Source organism: Nesoenas mayeri (genome assembly GCF_963082525.1).
Source record: "Nesoenas mayeri genome assembly, chromosome: 17".
In the NCBI taxonomy this organism is placed as follows: domain Eukaryota; kingdom Metazoa; phylum Chordata; class Aves; order Columbiformes; family Columbidae; genus Nesoenas; species Nesoenas mayeri.
In genome coordinates, this window is record NC_137565.1 from 10,838,250 (window position 1) to 10,850,585 (window position 12,336).

General features: G+C 62.0%; 3 protein-coding genes across 3 annotated transcripts in view; 2 read left to right on the forward strand and 1 right to left on the reverse strand.

Moving 5' to 3' along the window:
* Positions 1–1,420: 1,420 nt before the first annotated feature.
* On the reverse strand, positions 1,421–7,556 carry DDX54 (DEAD-box helicase 54; the record flags this gene model as incomplete). Its single annotated transcript, XM_080355428.1, has 20 exons — positions 7,499–7,556; positions 6,673–6,814; positions 6,535–6,605; positions 6,273–6,458; positions 6,124–6,173; positions 5,972–6,013; positions 5,645–5,740; positions 5,382–5,503; positions 5,180–5,241; positions 4,897–5,028; positions 4,401–4,611; positions 3,815–3,949; positions 3,352–3,573; positions 2,910–2,983; positions 2,599–2,805; positions 2,352–2,497; positions 2,162–2,275; positions 1,981–2,085; positions 1,726–1,829; positions 1,421–1,644 (listed from the first exon to the last, which is right to left on the reverse strand). The coding sequence occupies exons 1-20, from the start codon at positions 7,538–7,540 to the stop codon at positions 1,421–1,423; spliced, it is 2,487 nt and encodes an 828-aa protein (XP_080211554.1). The 5' UTR covers positions 7,541–7,556.
* On the forward strand, positions 7,539–10,270 carry RITA1 (RBPJ interacting and tubulin associated 1; the record flags this gene model as incomplete). The annotated part of the gene is given in 3 exon segments (XM_080355430.1): positions 7,539–7,565; positions 7,568–7,854; positions 8,546–10,270. Coding segments are annotated over 3 exon segments (858 nt in total). The 3' UTR covers positions 9,090–10,270.
* The window catches only part of TPCN1 (two pore segment channel 1), a 47,555-nt gene continuing 45,326 nt past the window's right edge, over positions 10,108–12,336 (forward strand). The window contains exons 1-2 of the mRNA XM_080355429.1: positions 10,108–10,160; positions 11,181–11,247. The gene's annotated coding sequence lies outside the window, so the exon portion shown is untranslated. The remainder of the gene's footprint in view (positions 10,161–11,180; positions 11,248–12,336) is intronic.

Here is a 12,336-nt window from a genome sequence, read left to right on the forward strand (position 1 = left end):
GGGGAAGGGGCGGTTTGCCCCCCTGGGCCCCGCTCTGCACCCAGCGCTGGGTGAGGACAGCGAGCCCTGTACAGCCTGCCCTGGGGACCTGTTTGCACCTTTGTTAACAAAGCTCTTGTCTGTGTCTGTCCCTGATCATGACTAATTTGCACCTTGTTATCACTACAGCCCCCCCTTTGCTGTTATTTATTCTCCAGGTTTTTTGTACCCTTGCTCTGTAACTCTGTATATACTGTTGATGAGAATAAAAGATGTATGTGTAGATAGTTACTGCTGTTGCTGTGGCTGTGGGGCTGGGGGGGAGGAGGAGGACCAGGGAAGGGCTTAGTCCTTCCTTTTGTGTTTTAGCACTTGTATAGCAGGCACCAGCCCCTGAGCTCCGTTCAGTGTGGGCTGAGCCCCACCAGGCCGGCCCAGGGGCTGCAGCCCCTGCCAGGGATCCGGCAGCAGATGGGCAGGAGAAGAGCTGGTCTGTGTCCCTTTGGGCAGCCGGGGGTGCTGCGAGGGGCTGATGGCTCCAGCACGCAGATGTAGGTGGCCCAGGGGCCACATGTCACCTCCTTCATGTGCTGTTCTACAACCACCAGGGTCTGGGTGGCTGGCCAGAGCTGGTGTTGTCCTTGTGTCCCAGCTGCCCATATGTCCCAGCTGCCCATATGTCCCTGCAGACACCACAACCACAATGTGGCCCTGCAGCCTCGGCCTGTGCAGCACGATGGGTCCTCAGGTTCAGGGCGGGCCGGGGGGGAGGAAATGTGGGTGTACCCGTGTGGGAACAGCAGGACATGCAGTTCCAGCTAAAGGGCTTCGGACAGACTATACAGAAGTACGGTTTTTAGGAGTGTAAAAAATGATAGCCCAGGCCAGTGAGAATGGTATCTCAGTCAGAAAACCGCCCCCATACATACGATGTGTGAATGAGTGGGTCAGAACGCCACCCACACGATACGCACAGGAACGTGACTGAAAACAGTCACAACAGGAGTGCGGTGTGTCTGGAATAGCATTTTTTGATAAAATTGTCGAACCTCTTGGTCCAGCCCTGTATCTGTAAACATATATATTGAGAAGTGTTAATAAAGGGGAGCTCCACTCTCCCTGGCTCTGCTCTCGCTGCTAACAAGAACTCTGTGCACCTCTGTCTGTGTGTATGAATCATTCTCGTTGCCGCAGAGGAAGGGGGAGCTGCCGCTCACATTCCAGCTGTTGGTATTCCCTAAAGTGCCTCCTGCCAAAATATAACCCAGTGTGGCCCTGCAGCACCCACTTGTTTTAGGACTGTGCCTGGGGGCAGCCCAAGGGGGTAAGAATTACCCCCAGTATGACGCTTGTAGTAAGGACAAAAAGGAGTCAGGATGAAAAACCAGCCAAATATTTAATATCTCCTTTCCGGGCAGCCGTGGGGGCACGACCCCCTCCCCTACACCCTCTTGCGTAGTTTGCCCTTCTTGGCGCCCCCCACCCTGCGCCCAAACGCCATCTGCCGCAGCTCCTGCACCCGCTGCCGGTTCCTGGCCTTCAGGCGCTTCAGCCCCCCGCTCTGCAGGAACCGCTGCTTGGCCGCCTTCTTGCGCTGCTTCAGGATCTGCTGCTTGTTCTTCAGCTCCGAGCGCACCCTGCCCTGCGCCGGGGGCTGCCCGGACCCTGCCGGGGGGACACAGCCAGGCTCAGGTCAGGGGACACAGTGAGGTGCCAGGGGAACAACGTGGGGCTCCCGGTACTCACCGTGCCCGCGCCGGTGCTTCCCTCGGAACTGCTCCCTGCCTCGCTGGTCCTCCTCATCCTCGTCCCGCTCGTCAACCTTGTATTTCTGCTTCCACTTCTCATAGCTGGGCCAGGGGGGTTAAGGGAACGTGCAGTGACTTCCCATCGCTCGACCCATCACAGATTCAGACCAGCCTCCCTGCCCTCAGAGCCAGGGACAACGTCCAGCCCCGCTGCCCCTCGTCCCCAGCCCTGGCCCTGGCGCAGGCAGGATACAGGTTGTTCTTGTAGGAGCTGCTGATGTAGCGCCCGCTCTCCGTCCGCACTTTCTTCTTGCCCTCCTGGCCCGTCTGCCCCACAAACCGCTTCTTCTTGCGGTCCCTGTGGGAAATATGAGGGTGGTGGGACCCCCAGCTCTGATTTCCCACCCCCCAGCCCACGGACACACCCCACTCACCACTTCAGCAGCTGCTTGCTCTTGTTGAGGTTGTGGTTTTCATCACCCATGAGATCCAGGACGGCTCCAGCTGCCTGCTGCTCGAAGGGGCTGCCCTCGCCACCCACGCTCAGCCTGCAAAGGGGGGTGATGAGAGCAGCCCCCACATGCAGAGCAGACCAGGACGGCAGGAGGACATCTCCAAACTCACCCTCTCTCGCTCTCAAAGTCCTTGGGCCGGTACGGGATGTAGAAGTCCTCGTCCCGCTGTGCCGGCTGCCGCGTCTTTTTCCTGGCACCATCATCACCTCCTCGGCCCCGTTTTCGCTTCTGGCCCACGACGGTGGAGAACACGTCCTGGGAGAGGACAGGGGATGTGATGGAGGAGCCATGACCCCCTGGCAGTCACTGCACGAGCCCCCGGAACCTGGCATAGCCAAACTCCTCATCCTCATTACCTGCAGGTTTTCCTCCTCCTCTCCTTCTCCTTCTCCCTCCTGGGGCGCGAGGGGGGCCGGGCACAGCCCCCACCCTTGCAGAGCCGCTGCCCGCTTCTCCTGCTGCCCGCGCTGGTACTTCTCGATGAGCGCGTGGTCGTGGCGCCGCTTCGACCGCATTACGGTGCTGGCCGGTGTCCGGGACGTGGCATTGATCTCGAAGATGGTCTGTTCCCAGGGTGGGAGCATTGAACCCCGGTGAGCTGTGCAGCCGGACGCACAGACCTTCCCTCCCACCCCAACCCTGCACCCGAGGGCAGCTCCCAACTCACCGCCTTGGACTTGTAGGTTTTAATGCTGTCCACGAGCTTCAGCCGCTCCAGCTCGGTGTCTTCAAAGCGAGCGCCTGGGGAGGGCACGGAGAGGGGCACAGCTCAGCCCTTCAGCGAGAGCCAGGCTCTTCTCGGTGACAACCAGTGATAGGACAAGGGGCAATGGGTACAAACTGGAACACAGGAGGTTCCACTTATATATGAGAAGAAACTTCTTCTCAGTGAGGGTGGCAGAGCCTGGCCCAGGCTGCCCAGGGGGGTTGTGGAGTCTCCTTCTGTGCAAACATTCCAACCCGCCTGGACACCTTCCTGTGTAACCTCATCTGGGTGTTCCTGCTCCATGGGGGGATTGCACTGGATGAGCTTTCCAGGTCCCTTCCAACCCCTGACATTCTGGGATTCTGTAACAGCGTCCCGCCCCTCGGCATCCCCAGGCACTCACTGAAGAGCGGGTGCATGCCCAGCTGGGACACGTCCAGCTCCTTCGCCCTCTTGATGGACTCGGGCGAGGGGCCGGGCCGGGAGCGCAGGTATTGCTTGTGGGCGTTCTCGGCGACGCGGCGCAGGCTGCGCAGCTCCAGCGAGCCCTCCTGGTCCGTCAGCAGCAGGCACTCCTCATCGTCCACCAGGCTCTGGGGGACGCGGCCCAGCACCCCGTCAGCATCTGCAGCCCGGAGGACACGGTGTCACCTTGCTGTCACCCACCCGGGGTTGGTTGCAGCAGGCATGACAGCAAAGCAGGATTAAACAAAGCAGAGCTTGATGGTGTTAATTCAGCATCCCCAACACCCCATTTCCCCCAGCCACAAGACCACAAACACCAGCACTGGCCAAGGATAAAACCCTGGGCCAGTCCCAGCTTGGACACATGGCCACCCTGATGCCTACAGCCAGGTCTGCCTCACCAGCCGGCATCTCCTGGGCGCCGGCGAGGATGAGCGGGCGCCCCAGGAAGAGGTGGAGGTCGAAGACGTAGGGCATCTCGTCGGGAGCCACCAGTGAGTAGGCAGTGCCGCTCCGGCCAGCACGGGCCACACGACCTGGTACGGGGAGAAGCAGAGTGGGACACCAGAGCCCGTGACAGTCCAGCCTGTCTTCACGCAGGCAAGGACCTGCTGGTGGCCCTGGGAGCCCATGTAGGTGACATTTACCAGGTGGGCATGGCTGGCAAGGGGCTGTGGGGGCAAAGGGGAGCCCACCATGGTGTCACCCTAAATGGAAGGCACCAGCCTTGTCCCCAGGAGCCACCACAGTCCAGCTGGGAGCTCAGGGACATTCCTGCCCCAGCTTTGTCCCCAGCCCGTCTCCTGATGCAACACTGTGACCTCCTGTCCCAAAGACATCACTGCTAAGTCAGGGGCACCAGCGCCAGCCCAGCAGGGCACAGGGATGGGAAAAACAGGGGACAAGGGACAGCCCATTCACCCCCTCCCTGTCACTCCGAGGGACTCTCAGCCCACAAGGACCCCCACGTGGCGCAGCGGCACCCACCGACGCGATGCAGGAACAGCTTGGACTTGGCGGGGAAGCTGTAGTTGATGACATTGTCCAGCATGGGGATGTCGAGCCCGCGCGCGGCCACGTCGGTGACCAGCAGCACCGGGCACTTGCCCTGGGAGAACTTGGCGATGTTGATCTTGCGGGCGGTCTGGTCCAGCGAGCTGTAGATGTGTGTGCAGCGGATGCCCTGAGCCGTCAGCAGCTGGGGAGGAGGCAAGAGAGATCAGATCCCACCTGGCCATGCACCCTTAGCCATAGGACAGGCCCCCAGGGCCCTGGGACCCCCAAATTCCCCTGCACTCCCCCCTTTTTCAAGGGGTAGGTAGATGCAGCACCTCCACAATCACATGCTTGGGAATTTCTCCCTCAAAGCAGGAAAACAGAGGTGGAGAATCCCACAGATGCAGACCCCATGTGGGTCTGGAATGGGGCATCAGGCCCCTCCAGCAGCCTGGGGTACACGCTGGGCACCCCGAACACTACTTGCCTCCTTGAGATACTCTGTGTGGTGCTTGGTGGCCACAAAGACGACGGTCTGGTCCTGGGGCTTCACCACACTGCGGAGCAGGTGCAGCAGCACGGCTGGTTTGTCGTCCCCACGCAGGTGGAAGAAAGCCAGCTGCACAGAAACCAGAGCTGAGCCTTCGGTGTCCCCACATCAGCCACAGCCACCCCTCCTGTCCCCTCCCCGCCAGCCCAGAGCCCCCGTGGGGTGGCTTGCAGGGGGTGGGGGCACAGAGCCCGTCTGGAGCCCCCCGGGCCCATCTCACCTTGAGCTGGTCGCTGAGCTTGGACTCCACATCCAGCCGGATCAGCATCGGCTCCGTGAGACCTGTGGGGTGTGGTGACATGCAGGACCTGGGACCAGCCCCACCCCTCAGCTCGGGGACACTCACTTGGCCCAGCCTGTGCTCAGCTCGGTTTCAGCAGTGCCGTGTCCCCGAGCCCCCCGAGGTGCTCCACGCTCCGTACCCGCCCGGGCGAACTCGACGAGCAGCTTGGGCAGCGTGGCGGAGAAAAGGACAGTCTGGTGACAGTCTGGGAGCCGGGCGATGATCTCCTGCAGCTGCTCAGCAAAGCCCATCTCAAAGAGCCTGCAGGGGAGGGGACACGGGACATGGCAGCGCCAGTTTGGTCCCTCCATGCCCAGCCCTGCCACCCCCCAGGGGAACCTCGCTCGTGCCCCATGCGTGGGGGCACTGCCACCCCTGGGGACACCTCTGCGCCCTGCTGACCTGTCAGCCTCGTCAAACACCACATACTCCACGGTGTGCAGCTTCAGCTTCATCTCCACCGCCACGTGCACCAGGCGCCCGGGAGTGGCGATGATTCTGTGGGGACAGAGATGGTGATGAGACCAGGTAGGGAGGGGACAGTGTCCCCACACCCTCCTGGGTGCAGGTGCCAAATGTGACCCATGGGGAGCAGGGGGATATGCTCCAAGGTGACACCAGGACACGTCCACTAGGCACACTGGCTGTAAGCACCAGTGATGTCCCCAGATGGGGGGGGGCTCTCAAGGACATTTCCCCACCAGGTCCCCTCTCTGTGTCCCTACTCACATGTCGGGGTTCTCATGCAGGGCAGCGAACTGATCCTCCATCCTGCAAAGACGGGGAGAGGCTGGAGCGGCGCGAGGTGGCACGGGGCAGCTCAGCCCCTTGCCAGGTTTTGAGGAGGTTTGAGGGGACTTGGGGGCATGGGGACACCTTACTTGTCTCCTCCCAGAATCAGGGCTGTCTTCAAGCCTGTGAACTTGCCCAGCTGCGGAGTGAGAAATGTCGTGTCAGCGGAAGGGAGTAAAACCAAACCCCTTGCCCCGTTGTCCCCACTTGCCCCCATTGTCCCCGTTGTGTCCCGTACCTCCTTGGTGAACTTGAGGGTCTGCAGGGCCAGCTCGCGGGTGGGCGAGAGGACGAGGGCGCGCGCCCCGGCCTGGCTGGGCGCCTTGAGCCGCTCGAACATGGGGATGAGGAAGCAGGCCGTCTTCCCGCTGCCCGTCCGCGCCATGGCCACCACGTCCCGGCCGCGCAGGATGGCGGGGATGCTCTGCGAGACACCGCCCCAGTGTCACCGTCACTGTCACAGTGCCCCGCAGTGCGGGTCCCGCCGCCCCTGCGCTCACCTTCCTCTGGATGGGGGTGGGCACCTTGTAGCCCTTCTTCATGATGCCTTTGAAGACGGGGTAGCTGAGGCCTGTGGGGATGGGGACAGGTGAGGGGACGGTCCCCAGCCCAGGACGGCTGTCACCCCCCACACGTACCCATGGACTGGAAGCCCCCGGATTTCTTCTTCTTCTGGTTCTGCGCCCGCACCAGCGCCCGCGTGTCCGGTTCGGCCTCGGCGCCATCAGCGTCCTCCTCCTCCTCGGCGGTGGGGAAGGCGGGGAGCGGTGGTGTGGGGACCTGGGGACAGCGGGGGACACGGCTGCGGTCACGGGCGCCCCCACAGTTCCAGGGCACTGCAGCTTGGCAGGAAGGGACATCAGTGCCGGGGACACAGGTACAGGGGATACTGGCACTGGGGACACGGGGACTGAGGACACCAGTACTGCGGACACAGATACCGGAGGCAGTGGCATTAGGGACACTGGACTGGGGACACTGCTGCTGGGACAGCAGTACTGGAGACACAGTTACGGGGGACACCGGTACTGGGGGCACTGGCACTGGGGACTGTGGCACATGGGGACTGGGGACACTGGCTTAGGGGACAGCAGCACACAGGAACTGGGGACACCAGTATGGGGGACGCTGGCACACAGGGGCTGGGGACACCGGTACCGGGCACAGCAGCACACGGGGCACCGGGGACACCGGTATCGAGGATGCTGGCACCGGGCACAGGGGACACCTGTACATGGGGATAGGGGGCAGGGGTACCGGACACACCGGCACGTTGGGACCGGGGACACTGGTATCGGGCACAAGGGAGACCGACACCGGGCACAGAGGACACCGGCACATGGGGACCCAGCACACAGGCCCACGGGTACCGGGCACACGGGTACCGGGCACACCGGCACTGGGCACACCGGCACTGGGGACCCCGGTGACTCCGCCCCCGCCCCAGCCCCGCCCCGTTCCTACCGGCGCTCCCCGGGACTGGCGGCGGGCGCGCGGCGGCGCCATGTCGGTAGCGGCGGCGGAAGCACGTGCGGGGGCGGGCGCGGAAGGGGCGGGTCTGTCCCGGCCCCGCCCCGGGCGGCCATGCGGGCGGCGGCACCGGCACCGGCACTGGGAGGCGCCTCCGCGCCCGCCCCGCAGCTGCCGCGGGGGGGCCGAGGCCGGGGCCGGGCCGTCCGCCGGGCCCGGGCGTCCTTCGTGGACGAGTCGCTGTTCGGCAGCCCGGGGTCCCGCCCGGCGCCGCCCGGCTTCGCGCCTCCCTGGGCGGTGTCGGTGCCGGCGGCCCCCGGGGGCGGCCCCCGACCGAGGAGTAGGTGCAGGTGAGCGGCGGCTCGGGGCAGCCGGTCCCCGGGGGGGGTGCGCTGGGCCGGCCCGGGGTGAAGCTCAACCTGCCCACGGACCCGCGCGTGTTTGTCCCCGTGAAGCCCCTGGTCCCCCCCTTTTGTTGTCCCCAACGCGAGTTCGGTACCCGCTGTGCAGCAGCCGGATACACACACAGAGCCGAGATATTGTTTTATTACGAGGTTGCGCAATGTCGGGTGCTGGGTGATAAAACCACCGAGCCAGTGCACTGACATCATTTGCCCTTTCTGTTTGGGTTGGTACCTCCCCAGGTTCTCCACCCTCCTTTCCAGGGCCGCTCAGTGATTTACATGTGGCCACACAAACATTTTCTTGTACTCTGCGTGCTCATGGGTTGGGGTTTTCACTTGGGCAGGGGTCTTTGCTCCTGTGGGGGTGATTTTTAGTATTATAATGAGCAAAGTTCATCTAAAGGACACTCTGATTGTCTTAAGATATAAACTCAGCTAATTGCACAGGTTCCAGGATGTTCAAACTGCAAGGACAGGAGCTCCTGATAAGGTGTTCTTTAAATCACCCTTATCTTTGTTAAAGGAGTGGACCGACCTGAAACTGGCCTGTTGATGTACACATCCTTGGGTTAGCGATTGCTGACAGGCTTCATTCTTTTAAGTGGTACTGACTGCGCTTTCTCCTCACCCCTCCAAGGCTGAGAAGTCACACTCCGTCCTTCTGCGACGAGTCCCTGTTCGGTGCCAAGCGCGAGGGTCCGGCCTGGGCAGCTCCGTGGATGAGGAAGGAAGATGTGGCCAAGCTCCACGTGCTGCTCTGGAGCCCCCCGCCCGCCCCTCGGCACCAGCCCAGCCTTTCCCCCCGCTCCCGGGACACACCGGTGAGAGCCGTCCACCCGCGCGCCGCAGCGTCCCCGGCACCGGCAGCCTGTGACACGGGCCGTAAGGACAACTCCTGCCTCTGGAAGTGTCCCGAGAGCCATTTGGGCTCTGAAAACCACGGTGCTCCCTGCAGAGGGCGTTCGCAGTCTCTCAATCGGCTGAACCCCCCCTCAGAGGGGCTCTGCCCGGCTTCAGACAATCCCAAGATGGGCAGGTGTAAAAACCAGAGCGCACTGACAGCCCCCGCCACCCCCCGAGCCCCTCTGGTGAGGGGGCGGTCAAAAAGCGTGTGTGGACCCCCCTTGGCCAGGAGCTCCACGGCAGCGGGTGGCTGCAAACCCAGGCCACCCTGGAAGTGAGGCCAAACGTCCCTCTGGACATAATTCCAGCCTTAATGTCCCCAACGTGGGGCCCGACCTGTAGGGTGAGTCCTTGCGGACCTTGGGACCTCCTGTGGCTGTGAATGGAGGACGGGGACACTGCTCCATGCGGAAGGATGAGCCGGGAGCCGAGGGTGACCACAGCACCGGAGCGGGACGGCCTTGGTGGTTACAGCAGCTTCCATTGACTGTCCAGTGGCCGTCAGATGAGGTGCAGTAACGAGTGGGGTTCCTTCTGCCTGGGAATTCGGAGCAGCGGGACACAAGGCTGCCCACCATGGAGCTCCAGGGCCCACCTGGGAGCAGGACCAGGCACAGGGACATCTGCAGCAGAGCTGGTGGGACAGGCAGGGCCTGAGCTCGGGTTTTGCTCCCACAGCAGAAGGTGCCGCTGGGGTGGAGGTCCCGGTGGGACTGGCCAGGATGGTGAAGGTCTGCGGATGTGAAAGCAATTAGTGCCTTCTCGTAGGTGTTGGGGGTGCTGACGAGAATCTGAGCCTGCTCAGCTCTGATTTGGATGTTGATACAGTGACGTGTAACCTGTTAAGCCTCCTGGTCTCTCAAGTGGTTTAGGATAGAACCTGCAGTGTGATTTGGACACTAGATGGAGACACGAGGGTTGTGGATTGACAGGAAAGCCAAAGCTCTGCTCCCTGGCAGATCAGGCAGATCTGGGAGGGTGAGTCACCAGCAAATGGGGGTAACCGCCCCGAAATCTGAGCAGCAGAGAGCTGCAAAACTCAAAAGCAGGACACAGAGTGCAATGCTGGAGTGCTTGAAAGATGAAGCCTCTTAAAATGAAGAGAGATTTTATCTGAAAGTCAAGTTGACAGTGGCTTGTATGGCCAGGGGTGGCCAGTTTATCCCCACTGCTGTGTTCAGGCCTCAAGGAATCGGTGGGGAAAACAAGAGCCCGTTGCATCAGCCTCATGCTTTCCTGTCCCACGCTGGCCTGGGTTGTCACTGAGGGCTCCCAGGCCATCAGGGAGACAGAACTGCAGTTCCTTGCTATTTACACCACAAGGACAGCGTTGGTTAAAGGATAAATGAGTAAAAATGGATTGCTTGGATTTTATGCTACAGTTCTTGCTCACATTTGATGCTTTACTGCTGCCCTGTCCTCTCGTTCTACCAGAGCTGTGCAGTGCGAGGACAAGAGATGCTCCGTTACTGCTGTGGGAGGCTGGTGCTTGTCTGGAGCAAACACCAAGTGTGAATAAAATGAGATGGGGGAAATGTTCTGTTGTTTTGTAACTCCAGAGTCACCCTGTGCTCGGCTCAGGTGAGGGTTGATGATGCAAAGGCCTGAATTGCAGCTGGGACTCCTGCCTGCTGCTGCACTTATTTCTCATTTTTCTATCTGCTCAGCGCTGCGATAAGTCACACTCTTTCTGCCGTTGACTCAGCCCATCTGGCAGCTGCTCAGCCTCCAAAATGAGCTGCGCCCAGCCCAAGGTGCTACAAGCAGCTCTAAAAGATGGTTTGGTGTGTGGGCAGTATCACGTTTGCTCTGCTTAGCCCGTACCAGCTCTCTGGTTTCTCAACACACACCTCACCTGATCTGCGGCAGCCTCGCTCCTCTGTGTCCTGCCCAGCGTTGCAGCCTCTCCAAACCAGCACAGCGCTTGGCAGGGAGGGTTTCGGGGCTGAGTCAGTGGCTGGGGACAAGAGGCGGTTCTGTGAGGAAGCTGCTTGTGTAGTGATGCAATTGTGCAGCTGCAGGGCTGCTTTCCGCTGAAATCAGTGGAGCGTTGTGATGAGCAGGTACCCTCCGAAAAACACCATCTACACCCTGCCAGGAGCTGGCAGGAGCCAGGTGATTACCCGACGCAGCCTGACCCAGCGGCACCGTGACGGGTTTAATCTCTGTCACTACCTGATTCTTAGTGCTCCGATACAAGTGTATTGGTTGTGTCCTCAGGTGCTGAGTGTCCCGCTGCAGCTCCACACACTCACTAGAGGAAGTTGTTTCACCACTTCCCGCTTGCTCCGCAGATCCACAGCCTTTTGTGCAGCTCTTGCGAGCTGTTTTTGAGATCTCTCCTTACTTTGTCCTCCTTGTAAATCCAGGCCCAGAGGGTGACACAAAGCGAGAAATACCACTGGGAAGGGGAGTGCACAGAGAGACATCAGAAAGGTTTGTTTGCAAATGCGTTGTTAATTTAAGGCAGGACACCTCTGCTCGGGTAGCAAGGGGAATGTTCCAGTTGGACAGGAGCGTTACCTGCCCCTCTGTGACACTGGCGGGAATCCTGCTGGTGGTGACATCGGAGCCCGGTGTCTTTATGGGGCTGCAGCAGGCACAGAGGGACCGTCCTGGGGGGCTGTCTGTGACAGAAATGCACAGCCTGGACAAGTGGAACAGATTTATTCATTACATGCTGGGCTGCTCGCTTCCAGCTTGACAACTCTTCACCTCGTCTCAGACAGATGAGGCCTCGGCGGATCTTGGGAGCGTCGTGTTTCGCAATGGGGCCCTCAGCCCGTCGCGGGGCTGCACCTGCCGCCTTCTGAGGCAGGGCTGCGCGGCCGTCCCTAAGGCCCCATCTCTTCCCTGCAGCCGCCAGAGCCTGATGGGACCTGGGCACAGGATCGGCCCGGGGCAGCGGCCCAGCCCAGCGGCCTGTGGGCCGGGGGGTCCCCTCGGGTGGGCTCCGCCGCTCCCGCGTCCCGCCGTTGCTAGGTAACCGCTCCGCTCACCCCTGACACCGAGGGCGGGGCCTCAACACAGCCAATGGCAGCCCGCGTTCCCCTCCTCGAGAGCCCGCCCCTTCCTTCCCGTGGTTGAGGCGTGATGCTGTTAACACATGGCCGCCCCGGGCCAATCAGCATTCTCATTTTCCCGGAGTGGCAGCGCCGCTACCCAATGACGAGAGCAAGCGCGGGCGGGAGGAAGAGGAGGAGGCGGGAATAATCTGGATCCTCTCGCAGGGGATGAGTGCTGGCAGTGGGCGGGGCGGAGCGAGCCCGGAGCGCGGATTGGTGGGCGGGAGGGAGGCCCGCGTGGCCGCGGCCAATGAGAGGCGGCGGGGCGGGGCCGCGCGCGCCGGGCGCTGAGGAGGTGTCGCAGCGGCCGCGGGCGCCGGTTCGGCGGGGCCGGGTCGTGTTCGGGGGGCAGCGGCGGGGGGACCCTGGGGGCCGCAGGCATGGAGGGGGGGCTGGCGGGGGGCAGGGTCGCCCGGGGGCTTCGCAGAAGCCCGGGAGGGCCGTGGGGCCGGTTTGCGCG